The sequence below is a fragment of the Rosa chinensis genome, chromosome 5 (genome assembly GCF_002994745.2).
Source record: "Rosa chinensis cultivar Old Blush chromosome 5, RchiOBHm-V2, whole genome shotgun sequence".
Taxonomy (NCBI): Eukaryota; Viridiplantae; Streptophyta; class Magnoliopsida; order Rosales; family Rosaceae; genus Rosa; species Rosa chinensis.
Window position 1 is genome coordinate 51,569,383 of NC_037092.1, and position 15,871 is coordinate 51,585,253.

Below are 15,871 nucleotides of genomic sequence, written 5' to 3' on the forward strand. Positions count from 1 at the left end.
CTTCCCTTCACCGATTGCTCCTTGGTCCATCGAAGCTCTGTTGTCAGCGTCACTTGGATTGTCTATTTAAACAGGGTTTTCCCGTTACAGCGCGTAAACCCGATGATTACGGTAGCGCAACAAGGGTCTGTATGGTCTTCGGCTGTCTGTCCCGTTGATCCCTCTGCGGATCGTTATCCTTCTCCTCTTCTCTTCCTTTTTTCTTCTGCTTTGGTTACTATGTTTGTGTCTGAGGATGTTTTGTATGCTTTAGAGATTTGGGTTATGGAGATCTATCGATGGGTTCTATGCTGCTGTTCTTGCACAGGATGGATTTGGTTGGACTCCAAGTTTTCGCCGGCCGGTCTGGTGACGTTTCTGTCACCTTTGGATTTGGCTGGTGGCGGCGACGTCACTACATCATCTCTCTCCTAGTAGATCTGTACTATGGTTGAAGCTTGTAGGGCTGTTTTGGGCTTGTTTGTTGGGTTTTTTCTTTGGGCCCGTTTTGGGTATTTTGTTTGTAATGTAGTTATTGTTTGAATAAAAATCTTTCCATCGACAGAAGAAAAAAATTACTTATGTTGTAATAACAATTTAGGTTTCACAAATCAGCCTATATTTCCAGTAGGGGGATTCCTTAGCAAAAGATTCAAATGGGAAATTTTCTACTCTTGCAATAAATGTAAGATGAAAAGAAAAAGAAAAAAACCCTGTCGTAACCAATAAGAGACTCAATAAATAGAAAGTTAGGGAATCAACCAACATCTAAGTACATTGTTTCTCCAAGTCCAACAACCACTGCACTATAATCAGAAGGCCACTGCCATGTACATCTCTATAATTGACCAGAAAAGCTTTTCTTAAAGGCAAAAATAAGAACCTCAGAATCAGTAGCAAAAATTAACTGCATTTTTTTTTTTTTTTTGAGTAGAAGAATGATCTTTATTGATAAGGACTTAGCTTGAGTTACAGTCCAAGGCTAGTACATCTAGGATACATTCAGGGGGATGATCCCTCCAAACATGACTATCATTGTCATCAAAAGCAAGACTAGCCAACCTGTGTGCCACCCTATTGCAGGTCCTAAGAGCAAAACAAATCTGTAGCTCTGGTTTGGACTGTGATATAACTCGAATGTCAGCCATGATTGCTGCATACGGTAAAAGATCCCATCTGGGATTGTTGAGGTCCAAAGTAGCCTTAAGGCAGTCGGTTTCGATTATAGCTGGTTGTCCAGGAAAGGCACACATCAATTTTAATCCCTCATTGACAGCTAGCAACTCCACCTGTTTAGCACTTTCCACATATTGAACTGGTAGTGTAAATGAAGCTTTGAAATTGCCTTGTGAATCTCTTAAGACTCCACCAAGTCCTCCCTTGGTTTGATGTGGTAGAAAACTACCATCAACATTGAGTTTCCAATTACCTTTGGTGTCCGGCTGCCACTTGTGCTTGCGTCTTGAATCTTTGGTTGGTTGGGTTGCTGATCTTGCTTTCCGAAAATCTTCCAACCTGGACAATGTAGCAAACATCATTTCATTATGTGATTGAGATGTACCATGCCAGAGCATGTTGTTTCGGTTCTTCCAAATAGCCCAAAGACTCATAAGGAGTTTGTCAAAGACATCTTGCTGCAGAGTGGTTGTCATGTCTAACATCCATGCCTTAAAATCCATATTAGGTGCCATATGCTGCTGGAAATTAAAAGGTGGTGCAGAGAGAATAGCTTGAGCTGAAGGACACTTACAGAAAATGTGAGTTCTATCTTCAAACTTGGCCGGGCAGAGGAGGTAACTAGTGTCCCCAGTAAAGCCTTTGTGAAGAAGAGCAACTTTTGTGGGCAGTAGATTGTTGCAATCCTTCCACGCATTTATTTGAACTTTACCCTGGATTTTTGACTTCCAGATTCTCTTCCAGAGAGGTTTGAAAGGGTCTCCTTGTGATGTGGAGGCCATGGTTGTACTCAGGACATGTTCTCTTGCTATCCAATAAGCGGACTTGACAGAATAGAACCCCTTCTTTTTCTGGTTTCCAGTAAACTCTATCTTCACTTGTTCTTGCACTTAGAGGAATACACATAACTTTCTCAGCAATGTTGCTTGGGAAGATTGAATGCACAACATCATACTTCCACATTTTGGTTCCAGCATCAATTAAATCCGAGACCATTTCCACTTCTGTATTGCTAGGCCTATGAATTTGATATTGAGGACAATTCGGTATCCATTTGTCTGTCCAAACATGTGTCATACTGCCATCTCCAATTCGCCAATGCACACCTGCATTTAGAATTAATCGACTTTGCAAGATGCTTCTCCAAGAGAAAGAAGGGGCTTCTCCCAACTCAGCTTCCCAAAAGGAAGAATTGGGATAATATCTAGCTTTGTATAGCCGAGCGATAAGAGAAGTGGGATTCGAGATTAATCTCCATCCTTGCTTGGCCAACATTGCTAAATTGTATGCATGCAGATTCTTAAAACCCATTCCACCTTCATTTTTTGTGAGGCATAATCTCTCCCAACTCCTCCAATGAATTTTCTTTTTTTCCTCTGTGTCACCCCAAAAAAACGAGGCACATAATTGATGTATATCATCACAAAGCCCTTTAGGTAGCAAGTAACAATTCAGGGCATATAATGGCATAGTTTGAGCAATAGCTTCGATTAGAATTTCTTTACCTGCATTGCTGAGAATTTTGGATTTCCAACTTATGAGCTTTTTGACAATCTCTCTTTGATATACTCAAATTTTGCAGTCTTTGATCTACTGACCCTTAGAGGAAGGCCAAGGTACCTGTCATGCTCCTGAACACATGTGACATTAAGAATGGAGGCCAATTCTTGCTGTTTGTTGGCATGAACATTTTTACTAAACACCATACTGCTTTTCTGAAAATTAACCATCTGTCCAGAGGCTCTTTCATAGACATTCAGTATTCTTCAGAAGTGAGTGCATTCCTCAACAAATAGGAGGGAGTCATCAGCAAATAACAGATGATGCAAAGTAGGAGCTTCTGGACACATTTTTAGTCCAGAGATTATATTGGAAGAAGCTGCCTTGGATATAAGTTCCGACAGTCCTTCTGAATACAAAATGAAGAGATATGGTGACCAAGGGTCACCCTGTCTTATTCCCCTGGTGGGAGAGATTACTGGTGTAGGCTCTCCTTGAATTAAAATTGAGTAATGAACTGAAACAACACACTTCATGATCATGTTAATCCACCGAGCAAAAAACCCAATTTTGTTAGAATGGCCTGCATAAAATCCCACTCTAGCCTGTCATAGGCTTTACTGATATCAAGTTTGAGGGAGAAAAAACCTGATTCTTGATTTCGAAGCTTGTGCATGAAATGTGCAGCTTTTGTGGCTACAAGAGTATTGTCTGAGATTAAACGTCCAGGTACATACGCACTTTGTACAGGAGATATGATCTCAGGTAACCAACACTTTAATCTATTTGCTACTACCTTAGAACAGATTCTGCAAATAACGTTACACAAAGCAATTGGTCGAAAGTGCATGGCCACTTTCGGGTCTTTTATCTTCGGAATCAAACATAAGTGTGTATAATTTGATTCATCCCACATTTCCCCACTAGTAAGGAAATTTCTGACAGCAGTACAAACATCAAAACTTACCACACTCTAGTACTTCTGTTTTCTGCGTTCACCTCTATGAGGAGAGGACAGTGATCAGATTCACTGGGGCTCATGGTAATGACTCTGCTGAAGGGAAAACGAGCTCTCCATAGTGGTGATTGAAAGCCCCGGTCTAATCTTTCTTTTGTAAATTTATTGCTCCATGTAAATCTACACCCTGTAAAGCCCATGTCTATAAGTCCATATTGAGCCATGGTGTGGCGAAACCTTGCCATTGCTGCTGCAGATCTCGGTGGGCCGCCTGACTTATCAGCAGAGGACATAACCTCATTATAATCACCATCCATGAGCCATGCTAATTGACAATTCTCCCCAGCAAGCTGTTGGATCAACTGCCAGGTATATTCTCTCTGTCCTCGATCTGCCCAGCCGTATAAACCAGTGAATCTCCAAAGTTCTTCACTTGGTTTTCCAATCACAGCATCAATGTGATGCGCCGAAGCAGAACGTAGATCAACATGTGTTTCATTATACCAGATTAGGGCTACACCTTGTGACCCCTCCTGACAATCGAAACAGATGTTATCATGAAAACCAATACGGTGTGTGAGCGAGTTAATCAACTCCTTTCTTGCTAGGGTTTCCGAGAGGAAAATGAGGCATGGTTTTTTGGCGTGGACGAGATCAATGAGGGCTCGTTGTGTCTCAGTGTTCACAATACCCCTGCAGTTCCATACAAGGATGCTGCCTGATGTTGCTCGCTTTTTGGTGGGCGTTGGTGGTACCACACAGAGCATAACGCTTGACGGCACTTAGGGTTAAGAACTACAACCTTAGGAGGATCTTTTGCAAAAATCAACTGCATGAGCACAAATCAAACTTGGTATATATCGTTTAATAAAGCAATAGATGAAATACAATGTTGAGAACTGTTTGATGGACGTTGGCTTCAAAATTAGCGGTTTTGTGCCTTGCTGTTATTCTGAAACTCCACCAATCTGATTGAACATCGATGCAGATTATGGTTCGGCCCCTGCACTGTACATTTGATAAATTTTATTAAGAATGAAAGGCTATTGCTGATTTCAAAACGTCAGCATTGGTTGGGGAATGTGCTGATTTCATTCATAAGGTGTTGGCCTTAGATGCATTTATAACTGGCTGCAGGTAGAATGCTCTTTTGATGCTTTTAGATATTCATTTCATAAGGTGTTGGCCTCTCTTGGTTAGTTGAGCACTTGATACCTAATCAGTAGCATATCAAACGAACAATATGATCAGCCAATAGATAACACAGTAAAGACAAAAAATGAAAACCAAAAGAACATAAACTCACATGCAACCGGTATTGGACTTTTACCACGTATATATCCCTTTTCGAAGCTTCATTAAAGATCAAGAATGAGACACTGCAAAACCATGGGTATTATAAAATGATGAGTAAACGGAAAACACATTTAGAGTAGCCTTTTTATTCTGTAATCAAATTAGTAAGTAATATTATTGAGGGAAACAACTTGTATAAGATACAGACATAGACTTTGAAGAAATGAGGATAGAATGTAAACAAAGATGAAGAATGCTTAACTGGGGATGGAGTCGTGTGTGCAGTCCCAAAAATATTTCAAGAATTAGAAATAATAGCATTATTATATTAGAGGTTAACTTTTATTAGTCATAGAAATAGAATAGTTTAGAGAGGCGAAAGGAATATGATGGAAAGTTTGAAGGTTTGGTTCTTTTGTTCCTTTCTTGGTTTTGCTGGTCTTGTGTCAATGAACAGCTTGTGGAGCAAAGCCACGGTTTTTGTCAATTTTATGATGCTTTTACTAAGCAGCAAAATATGCAAGTCAGTCTTTTTTTTTTTGGAGGAAAACGATTCAGTTTAGTATTGAAAAATATCTACAATTGATATAATTAGAAAAGTAATGTTTAGCATGCAAGACTGTTATCAGCGAACTTAAGCACTGAGCAATCAAACTTAATATGAGCATTTTCCATTTCTACAGCCCAAGTTGTATATAGAACCAAAGAAGGTCTGAGATGATAGATAGGCAGACAACAACAAAGTTCCTTGGTCCAAGTTCTGCCTAAAAAGGCACTAAGCTGCTCTCACAGCTTTTTCCAACAAAAATGGCAGGAGTCAAGCCTTTAGGACATGGTATTATCTATAAACTGAATGATAACTCATTGAATACACAATCACATATTTTTTTTTTTGAAAAGGCACAATCACATAAACACATGGTTGTTTGTTGCAAGCACCAACAGAGGAGAAAACATCATTAACTTCGCACTTGTCTTTCTTTTTGTTATATCAGATGTTGTGCATCATCACTCCCTAAACTTTCTTCCTTCATGACCCTAGGAGAGAGCATTCGAGAAATTCAAAGAAACAGAAAGCCCCAGAAACCCAATTTGAGATCAACCCATTTTCAAGGAGAAAATAGTAAATTTGGGCAAAAGGGAACAAAGAGTCACAGCTTGAATGCATTGAAACAGCAATAAATACCCAGAAATTAGTCGAATGAAATAAACGAAGACGGTTCAAAGCCCACTTACACAGTTTGTCTTCTTCTCCTACTCTTGAGTCGCTTAGAGCTGCTTCTTCCTCCGTCACAATTGAGACTGGCAATACTTGTTTCTCTGGTGGAATTGACATTAATTACAAATTCAGAAACAGAAACGAAGTCAAGAAATAGGGTCTAGGGTCTTCGGTGAAAAGCAGAAAGAACTAAGAGCCCATAAGTGAAATAATTGAGTCTGGGAAGCTTGATTGAGCCAAGTGAATCAGAATGTAGGAGACTTGTAAAAAGTTATTACTTAGTTGTATAGATAGAAAGATACATGGAGCAATATATTTAAGGATATCTGTGTGGTTGGTTTCCAAATTCATAGTGAATTTGTGTTAAAGCTATTCTATAGATTACTAAGCTAAAAAAAAAAAAAAAAAAAGGTAGTATGTAGCAATTGTACCAAAAGGTAGCTTTGTTGCTTTAAATACAGATTTCATTTTTATAAGCTTGAAACCATGGAATGTGCAGAGAGTAAATACACCTATTTGACTCGTTTTAACAGCTAAAGAAAACATGGCCTGGGCATAAATACCAAACATCAGGCAAAGGCAGAATTGGTCATATTTCAGATCCAAAAACCACTAACCTTCAACTATCATCACACTAGTGAAACAGTACTCAGAAACTAAAATTGCAATCCACAATAAGAATTCTAGGTGTTAGGGCTTTCTCCTAATTAAGAGTCTAAACTACATGTGTTGGCTACTGCCGTTGTGATGATCAATAGATCAATTTGCAGTCTGGGAAGTGCAATTCATTGGAGGGAGTACTAAACCTCCAAATGCATTATGATCTGGTTTAAACATCTCAAATCAAACATCCTAAAAATTGCAAATCAAATGCCCATAGAATATGCATAAACCTAGGAATATAAAAAATGAAAGAAAAAAAATGCAGAAAGTTGGGAAGACAGTTGATAATTAGGCTTGAAGCAATGAAGTCCAGCAATTTAAGCTATTACATTCAACAATTGTTACAAAGTCAGGTATCTACTCTACTGCTTCATATCCCACATAACAGAACATTGTCATTCATGACTTCAGAATTTCTAAGCCAGTACAAAGCTAAATATTCAAGTACTAATGCAGAATAGAATTCTTATCTCAGATCCCTAATATTTTATGCAGAAACCGTCTCTTAACTCCGAAAACCACCAAAACTACACACTAAGGGACTTATATCATGGTAAAATTTAATTTTAGAAATTTTACAAAAAGCATACTGGGTTTCCTCCAGTATACTATGAAATTCCCAAAAGCAGCGTATAGTAGTCATTTAATATGGAATCTTATAACAAAAATTCCATTAATACAGAACTTAATGCACCAGTTCCCCTTTCCATTATTGCTCCTTCTCTATTAACCACTTGACATTGAATCTGAAAAATGCCTGAAAACTAAAGTCTAAACCTAAACATTACCACCAAGGGAACCACTTCTATAAACTCATACCACAAACTCTGACAGAACAAAAAATCTCGAATAATACAGAATGTATGATATACAGAAAAAGTTGCAACAATAAAAAGGGTTAATAATGATGAGTAGAAACTACCGCAAACCCTATTCCTTTTGAACTAAAGCAAAGTTACTATCAACCATCAAGGTGCAACCACTTGCGTATTTGTCCATATGTCATATTTGATAGTAATTATGACACATGGTTAGAATTCTAGCTCTTCCAGAGTGGTAATAAAAAGGGATAGTAATGACTAAAAAACACTGCAAGCAAACCCTATTACATTTGAACTCAAGAAAAGTTATATATTGACCATCAAGAAGCAGGAAGATGTGATATCAAAAGAATCTAGAAGTTATTATGCAACTACAACAGGGAAAAACAAAGCAGAACCCATCGTAATTCGAACGATAATTAAAGGAAAGTTTCATCATCAAAATCATTTGATCTATAATATTCATGCCAAGAAATAAAGAGTAAATGAGTAAATAATAGAGCAACATTTTCTAGCAGGATACCTTGTAAAATTCCACATCCATTTTTCATTGCTACAATCTCATAAAATAACTAAACCTAACCTGGAAAAGACAAGCCAGACCTACTGTCTATTATTTTCAGCTGCACTCTCTTCCTTGCCAAGGGCAACAACCACCTTCTTCAAGATAGCTTCAGTTGGTTGGTGAGAGTTCTCCACTGCCTTCGAAATAGGTTGCCATTTTTCACCATGCTTTGGTTCTGCAGCAATGCATCTTTTCAGTACATCCTTCTGGTTCTCGTCAGTCCCATTCTGAAGTTCAAATTTGTAGTATAAAGCCCAGAAATCTCCAATATCTGGGGCAAGTGTCACTGCCCTGTTGAGCCAAGTCCTAGCCTTGTCAACCTTCCTGTCGAGCCAGAATAACTTGGCCACAGCAGCAATGACATGGGGATCGTGATCACATTTCTTGAGAGCATCCATACTTTTGGTCTTCCTTTGGGGACGGGGTACCATCTCAATAGAAGCTGCCCACAAGATACCACTATTGGAACACTCCTGCAAGGCCTTTGCCATCAAAATATCAGCTTCCCTCTTATTACCATGCCTCAATTCAGCTCGAACAGCAGCAAGCCACAGTTCAGGGTTCTGAGGATTTTTCTTCCTGGCCATCGTAAGAACTGCACGAGCTTTACTCAGCCCATTCATCTTCTCTTCAAGATTTGCAAGAGAAAGCCAGAGTGGTATAGAATTGGAGCAGTGCTTAAGACCCGAGTCATAAGCCTCCTTGGCTTTTTCCAAATGGTTAAGCCGTTCCTCTAGCTGTCCAAGCATCAACCACAATTTAAAGAACGAAGGGAAGCGCTTCAATCCTTCAGCAAGCAACTTCCTCTCCTCATCGAGGTTCCCTAATTCTCTTTCAACGATTGCTGATTTCATCCATACTCTCTCTGTTCCTCCCCTTTCTCGGGCTTTGGCAAGAAGCATCCTAGCTCTCTCAGGTTCATGATTCTCAAATTCAAGCTTAAACGCAGCAAGCCAAATTTCTTCAGAATTCGGAATGGCAGCATAAGCTTCTTGGAGGATTGCACGGGCAGCAGGCACGTCCCCAGCAAGCCACTTCTCCTTAGCACCCATAAGCCATAAGACTTCAGCCTGTGGTCGGTAGGTAACTGCTTTCCGAAGCAGGGCATCAAGAGATTCCCTTGTCCCATGGCTCTTTTCAAGCTGTGCTGCTTTAAGCCATATGCTCTTCTTAGTCAAGAAGACAGTGAGTGCATGCGCATAGATAGCTCTGGCTGTTTCAATGGAACCACGTTTCTTGCACTCCTCTGCATCAGCAACCCATGTCCTCTTCCTATCTTCTTCCTCCACACCAATCCCAATTGTGTTCCGAATAATGGCTTGGCAAGTTGCCACAGACCCTGCACGCTCAGCAGCTTCAGCCTCCTTCATCCATGCTTCTCTATCAATCACCAACCCCTCTCTTTGCAAAGCCCTTATACCCCTTTCAATAATCTTCCCAACTGTTGATGTATTCCCATTAGCTTCTTCCAACTTTGCTGCAGTAATCCAAATGGCAGGCTCCTTCGAAAGCTTCTCGCGGGCCTTGTTAAGGACCTTCCTGGCATTTTCATAAGTTTCCAATCTCGCTAGTGCAAGCCACAACTCAATGTGCAAGGGACAACACTCCACAGCCCTCTGAAGCAAAAGTCTGGCATCCTCCTCATTTGCCAGCTCCACCACCGCCTTCCACAGCCTAACAGAATCAGGAATGTGTTCCAACCCTTTCCTCAACACCCTACTCTTATTCGAGTCATCATGCTCCAATTTCGCCGCCTGCATCCACAGCTTGACTGAATTTGGTATAGACTTGACTCCAGCAGCAATCACAGCCTTGGCTCCGTCAGGACTGGCAAGCCTACATGCCTCCAACCACACATCCTCACTCTTGGGACATTCCTCACACCCTTTCTGGATCAATTGCCTTGCTGCCTGAATCTTCCCCGCCACTTCCTCCAACCTCGCAGCCGCAATCCAACCCGGTGGATGCTTCGGATTAGTCTGCGTCACACTCTTTAACAGCAATCTAGCCTTCTTTATATCTGAAATCTCCGCATCACTGGTAATCTTCATACTCTTAAGATCAGTGAGATAACCCTTAGGGTCCACAACTGTCAACCCAGAAACAGAATCCGAAAGCCTATCTAACTTCAAAGACAACACAGTACTTCTACCATCCCCCACTGCAGTCAAATCCGTAACCGGCGTTTGCGACCACGGCGTCTCTGTACCGGTGGCCGCCCTACTCTTGGGGTCCAATGCAGTAACATGCTCCTGTTCCTGCCTAGCCTTCTCGAAAAGAGTATCGGGCACCGGCACAAAGCTCTCAAACTTCCTCTTCTTATTCCTGGCTGAGTAATCCCCAATGTCCGGTATGCGATCCCATTCCTCAGCCGAAACTGTATACAGCTGCCTCTTCAGATTCGCAAACTGCTCTGTGATTTTCGGATTCGAAGCTCTGTACTTCTCAATCTCTTGTTTCAACCTTGCTTCTCTCCTATCCTTTCTCCTCGAGTCCATTCTCTGCTCAATGGCTTCCCACACCGCATCGGCCTCCTTATCCTCGTCGTCGTACTCCGCCGACGCGAACAAACCGACGTCGTTTCCTTCGAACTCATCGAATTTCTGATTCTCATCGTAACCCTTCTCCTCGCCGTCGTCTTCCTCCTCTTCCTCCGGCTTCCCGCGCCCGCGGCCCACCCCAGGCGGAGCCGCCCCGGCAGCCCCGCCGATGGTCGTCGCCGACCGATCGGGCAAGTCGGGAGCGGCGCGGGCCGGCCCGATATCGGACCGCGTGGTGAATCCGGTGGCGCCACGGCCGAGGCCGGCGACATAATTGGCGGGAGGCTTGGAGTTGAGGAAGTCGAGGCGGGGTTTGGGGACGGCGGGGGGTTGGGTGCCGCCGAATAAGGGGATGTGGAGGGTTAGGGTAGAGAGGGGGGAGATGCCGAGGTCGGAGAGGAGGGTGGAGTCGGGTTGGGTTAGGATTTGGAGGCTTTGGGAGATGAAGAGGCGCTGCTGGGAGATGGGGATGTGGGAGTTTTGCTGGATTTGAAGCTTGAGGGTTTCGAGGGTGGTGGTTTTTGGGTTGAGATTCAGGTTTAGAGTTCTGTGGTTCGGAGATGTGATGAACACCATTTTTGTGCTCTCTCTCTCTCAGCGACGGAGGAAACTAGGGCTCAATTTTTGATCCCGTCGGTTTTGTAATTATCAAACTTTTCTTCTGTTGTCAAAAATTATCAAACTAATAGTCGGTTCTCGCATTTTTTTTTTGTTCATTTTTTTTATTAAATGATTTTTATTTATAATAAATTATCAAATAAAATTTGTGCGACTACAAATGAACTGTAATTACAAAAATTCTAATATGTGATTATAATTTATATTCACAACGTGAAAACATTAAATAGGCGTGTCTTCATTAGAAAAACAACTAATCTTAAATATAATTAGAAGAACCTACATGTATCTTTAAAATTATTTATTATATGAAAAAACAAATAGATATGAAAAGATTTATAAGTAGAGTTCTTCATTTCTTCTCTGCAGAAGAAACGCTTGGGTCTTTAGATTCAGTGACACATCAAAATTCAAAGTTTTGAAAAGAAATTGAAATAAAAAAACACAATCAACTCTAAGAGACACGAATATAGATAAAAACACAATTTACAATCTAATAGTTTCCGGCTCCGAAATTTCAATATCTCAAGTACTATAACCTTGTTGCTCCGATTGAGTTTTATTACTTCATTTTCATTTTCAAATGTAATGTTGTACTTGGTTATTTAAATTAGATCTCCACGGCGGTACAATGAGGAGGAGTTTACAATGGTTAGTGCAGTGAGATTTGTGGAACTAATCATACTTTTACGCGTACCCTCATAAAAGCTGTTCTTAGAAAAAATGATGGTTCTCGAGTATCTAATCAATTGATCCCCAAAACCGGAGAAGCTTAAGCGGAAATGAAAGAGTAGGGTGAACTGTGAAGCGTTGGGAGAAGCCACTAAAATGAATGTATCACTCTCTCGAACATTCAATTTGTGAACTACGAGAGGAATGCATAAGCCCTTTTGAGATAGGGGAGAGTATGAAATGAGCCTTGGCTACGAAGGTCGAACCCAAAACACTTTGTCCTTTCAATCTCATAATGTTCAAAGTTCCTAACCCAATTCCAAAGTCCCTGTCGATATCATCATCCAGCTTCAACTGTATCAATGGAAGAAGTCATATTCCACAAAGAGCTCGAGTTCTAACCCGAAACATCACGCTTCTTCTATGGGATATAGGATGCGATTGCAATGTCCAGATAGACATATTTGGTGTGCGCATGTTAATTTAAGCCATGATGAGTTGCTGCAACGAGCAAAAGTTTCAGCAATTCTTTTGCCTAATGATCACAAAAACTCGTTCATTCTCTTCCTCATTCGATTTCATGTATTCGTAAATGAAACTAAATAAAGTAATCAACAGCAAACCGAGTATAAATTAACATTTTCTCAAACTCAATGTGCAGTCAATGACAAGGATTTGATGATTTCTCTTCACGATCTAAAATGTTATGAACATGACAAGTCAAATGGGAATACCTACCATAACATATGCTCGCAAGAAATTCTCCATATAGTAAGCAATGGACACCGAGATATAAAACATACATCCTTAACTGGTTGGTGTCTTCCTCTGCTTCACTTCCAGAAAAACTTCTTTTATTCCCACAGTTAGTACCAGTAGACTGAGTAAGAACTTCACATTCACTTGAATATTTTGAAGTGTCAAGCCAGCAAAAATCTATAGGATTCTTACAAAGTCCCAGATAGCGGCAACCTTGAACCAGAAAATACCAAACTTTTTGTGTTAAGTTAGTGACACAATCAAGAAACTCCTTCGATGCATGTTCAAAATCTGCTTGCTTCACTGGATCATGAAATGAATAAGTTTCAAATTTATCCATCAATGAGCACTTTGGACATTTGTATTTTGCAATACGGTATAGTTCCAAGTGGTCTGACACAGGCAAATCCCATCTGTTTATCTCACTCCAGAGTGAGCTCTTAGCAAGATTTAGCAAGGAATCCCCAGCGATCGTCCAGAAATGTGCAACATTTACAACTATGGAAGATTCAGAGTTAAAGAGATGGTGAGCTGCGCCTGCGAGCAACAATGAGTATGCCGCGCTTGTCCTGCTCATGCCAAAAGCTTTCATTACATGATTGCCTATTGACTCTATTGAAGAAGATAAAGTTAATTGGTCATCTGCAAGGATTTTATACGCTGAAGCCAATGTGGTGTACGCATTTAGAGAGAGGTGATGCAATGGGTTCAACCAGTAAGCTAACTCTGATTTTTCTTCATTTCCCTCTTGCTGGTTATCAGAAAGACCTTGTGTGAGTACCTGCTCAAGCCTCTGACAAGAAGATTCAGGATTACCAATTGACAGATAGTCAGCTATAGCATCATCAATGTAATCAGTCAATCTTTCAGTTGCCTTGTCTCTATTGAAGCTAATATCTGAACTCAATCTGGAAGAGTTGAAATTGACTGCATAGATATCCTGGAGGATTGCAAATGAACGTTAATACTCGTTCAAGATATCCAATTTTGCAAATGAAGTTGCGAGAGGTATAATGGGAAAAAAAAAAAAAAATTGTTAAGATCGTAGTTCTTAATTGGTTCAAAGTTTGAAGAGGTGCTTTCCTTCAAATATACTGGATCGTTTGTACGCACACACTAAAGTATTAGTAGCAAGAAATTTCTAAAAGTAATACCATAAGGTCTTTCCAAATAGTAATGAATGAAATTAGGGGAGAATGCCAAACAGACTTTTAAGAATCAGTAAGTACAAAAAATATGAATAAGATATGAGGAACATAGGACATTTCAATGATGTAAATCTTCACTTTACAGGGCCACTGCCACAGATATGGAACTCATAGACGTGTTTAGATCTGTGAAAAGACCGTGGATGGATCACACTTAGATTAGTAAAATAACATTACATCCATAAATAATATAGAACCAAAAGATTACTAGGTTTTTCAGCACGCAGACAACCAGGTTGCAGAATGGTGGAATCATCAAAGACTGAAAAAATACAAAGGAACAAAGCAGGCTCACTGCTGATAGTTAAAAGAATAAAAAAAATGAGGGCATGCATGAAATGATCTGGGCTATATAAATTGATAAATAAGTGTTACGACATTTGATTATGAAGTATTAAACCGATGCACATAACTAACAACAGTAACAAAAAAGATATAGATCATTAGCCATTGTGTAGCAAGTACAACCTTATATTTAAACCCAGTAGTTTAGAAAAAGTACACAAAGACCAACAAGATTTCACACCTCCAAAGCATGGTCGACATAAGTTAGGGGTGATGCACTACATCTCTTACATGAGCACACAAACCGATACCTTGACCATAATTCAGACTGCCTCATAGCCTGGAATTAATACAAGAAAGATATACGATCATAATGAAATACCTCATTTATCAAATGAAGAACATAAACATGATAGGAATTCAGCCACTGAGAAAGGGTTCCTGTAAGCCTCGTAATGAAAAGAAGCCTCAGTCAGGGTTCTTAAACATAGAATGTCACCAGCCGATTCTCATATCATTATGTTCCAATAAGTGATCTAACATAAGATTGAGTTGATAATGGGTGCAAGGCATCTGAAAATCATAGATACCTTTGGTTGCAACAAGTCAGTGTACGTAATAGTGACTTCGTCTCCCCTATTGATTCTCTTGATGCTCCTAACTATCACTCTTGGACCATATTTCCCGCATTCTACATTCAAAAATAAGCTAAAGTTCAAATTCGAAATTCGTAATCTAAAAAATCAATTAAAACGAATCGAAATTAAGAACCATAATACCTTTTGTTAACAAATTCTTGCTACAAACACCACTCTCAATCTGCAACAAACCTGGATGTCAAAACTCTTAATTTTATTGCACTATATAAAATGAAGAACAAGTAAATATATGGTAACTTATGACGTTACTTGGCCGGCGGGGACAATACGCAGCGGCGTCTCGGCGCACTGCGGCGGCGAGGACAGCAGAAAGCGGTAACAGGCATTGGGAGAACAGCTGTGGTTGATCCAAGAGAAGCAGGAATCGTACACTGCAATTCCGAGGGTGCGGCCGGTGTTATCCTGGACCTCGACGGCGTTGGTCAGGACCAGGACCAGGCACAGCACAGCCTCCTCCAAAACGGCGTCGTCGTCCTGAGCGTCCCGCATTGTCCTGGCGAGAAACATAGCCCTGGCGCCGTCGCGAATTCTGAGGTCATCATCGTGGTCAATGAATCTGAGGCGGTTGGTCAGGAGGCCGGAGATGCGGGGAAGAGCGGGGGAGAGGTGGCGGGAAGGGAGTGGAGGAGGCGGAGGGCGGCGCGGAGGTCGGAGGAGTCGCCGTGGGGGTAGGTGGAGGGGTAGGAATGGAGGAGGAGGAGAAGGCGAGGCTCGGCCCTGGAGAGGTGGAGGGGAGAATCGGAGGCGGGGAGCAGTAGTGGACATGGTGGGAATTGTTGGGAAAGGGAGGGGTATGGAGAGGAGGAAAAGGTTGAGGAGGGAGGGAAGAGAAGCACGAAGAGCAGTGAGAGGAGAGAAGGGAGTCGTGGAGAGCGAAAGAGCGAGGAGGGAGGGATGGGGTTAAGTCTTGTCCTACTTCCATCTCCTCTCCATCTCCATCTCCATCAGTCCAT

At 41.0% G+C, this 15,871-nt stretch overlaps 2 protein-coding genes across 5 annotated transcripts; both read right to left on the reverse strand.

The window, feature by feature from the left end:
• Positions 1-4,258: 4,258 nt before the first annotated feature.
• On the reverse strand, positions 4,259-11,376 carry LOC112201654 (protein STABILIZED1). Of its 2 annotated transcripts, none has more exons than XM_040507438.1 (4): positions 8,196-11,376; positions 6,146-6,229; positions 4,944-4,992; positions 4,259-4,828 (listed from the first exon to the last, which is right to left on the reverse strand). In XM_040507438.1, exon 1 carries the CDS (start codon positions 11,291-11,293, stop codon positions 8,216-8,218), a length of 3,078 nt encoding a protein of 1,025 aa, XP_040363372.1. In that variant the 5' UTR covers positions 11,294-11,376; the 3' UTR covers positions 4,259-4,828; positions 4,944-4,992; positions 6,146-6,229; positions 8,196-8,215. The 2 variants fall into 2 exon arrangements, with proteins under 2 accessions (XP_040363372.1, XP_024198334.1); XM_024342566.2 differs by having other exon boundaries at positions 4,920-4,992.
• A 1,260-nt stretch (positions 11,377-12,636) lies between these two features.
• On the reverse strand, positions 12,637-15,871 carry LOC112202374 (protein SET DOMAIN GROUP 41). 3 transcript variants are annotated; one of them, XM_024343369.2, is made up of 6 exons: positions 15,168-15,871; positions 15,039-15,078; positions 14,850-14,950; positions 14,501-14,599; positions 13,426-13,706; positions 12,637-13,335 (listed from the first exon to the last, which is right to left on the reverse strand). In XM_024343369.2, exons 1-6 carry the CDS (start codon positions 15,681-15,683, stop codon positions 12,669-12,671), a joined length of 1,704 nt encoding a protein of 567 aa, XP_024199137.1. In that variant the 5' UTR covers positions 15,684-15,871; the 3' UTR covers positions 12,637-12,668. The 3 variants fall into 3 exon arrangements, with proteins under 3 accessions (XP_024199137.1, XP_024199136.1, XP_024199138.1); XM_024343368.2 differs by having other exon boundaries at positions 12,637-13,706; XM_024343370.2 differs by lacking the exon at positions 14,501-14,599 and having other exon boundaries at positions 12,637-13,706.

Coding starts and splice junctions, on each gene's coding strand:
- LOC112201654 (XM_040507438.1), bottom strand. CDS start 11,293: ATGGTGTTCATCACATCTCCGAACCACAGAACTCTAAACCTGAATCTC.
- LOC112202374 (XM_024343368.2), bottom strand. CDS start 15,683: ATGTCCACTACTGCTCCCCGCCTCCGATTCTCCCCTCCACCTCTCCAG. Junction 14,600..14,849: donor CTGACTTGTTGCAACCAAAG/GTATCTATGATT, acceptor TATTAATTCCAG/GCTATGAGGCAGTCTGAATT. Junction 13,707..14,500: donor ATGTCGACCATGCTTTGGAG/GTGTGAAATCTT, acceptor GCAATCCTCCAG/GATATCTATGCAGTCAATTT.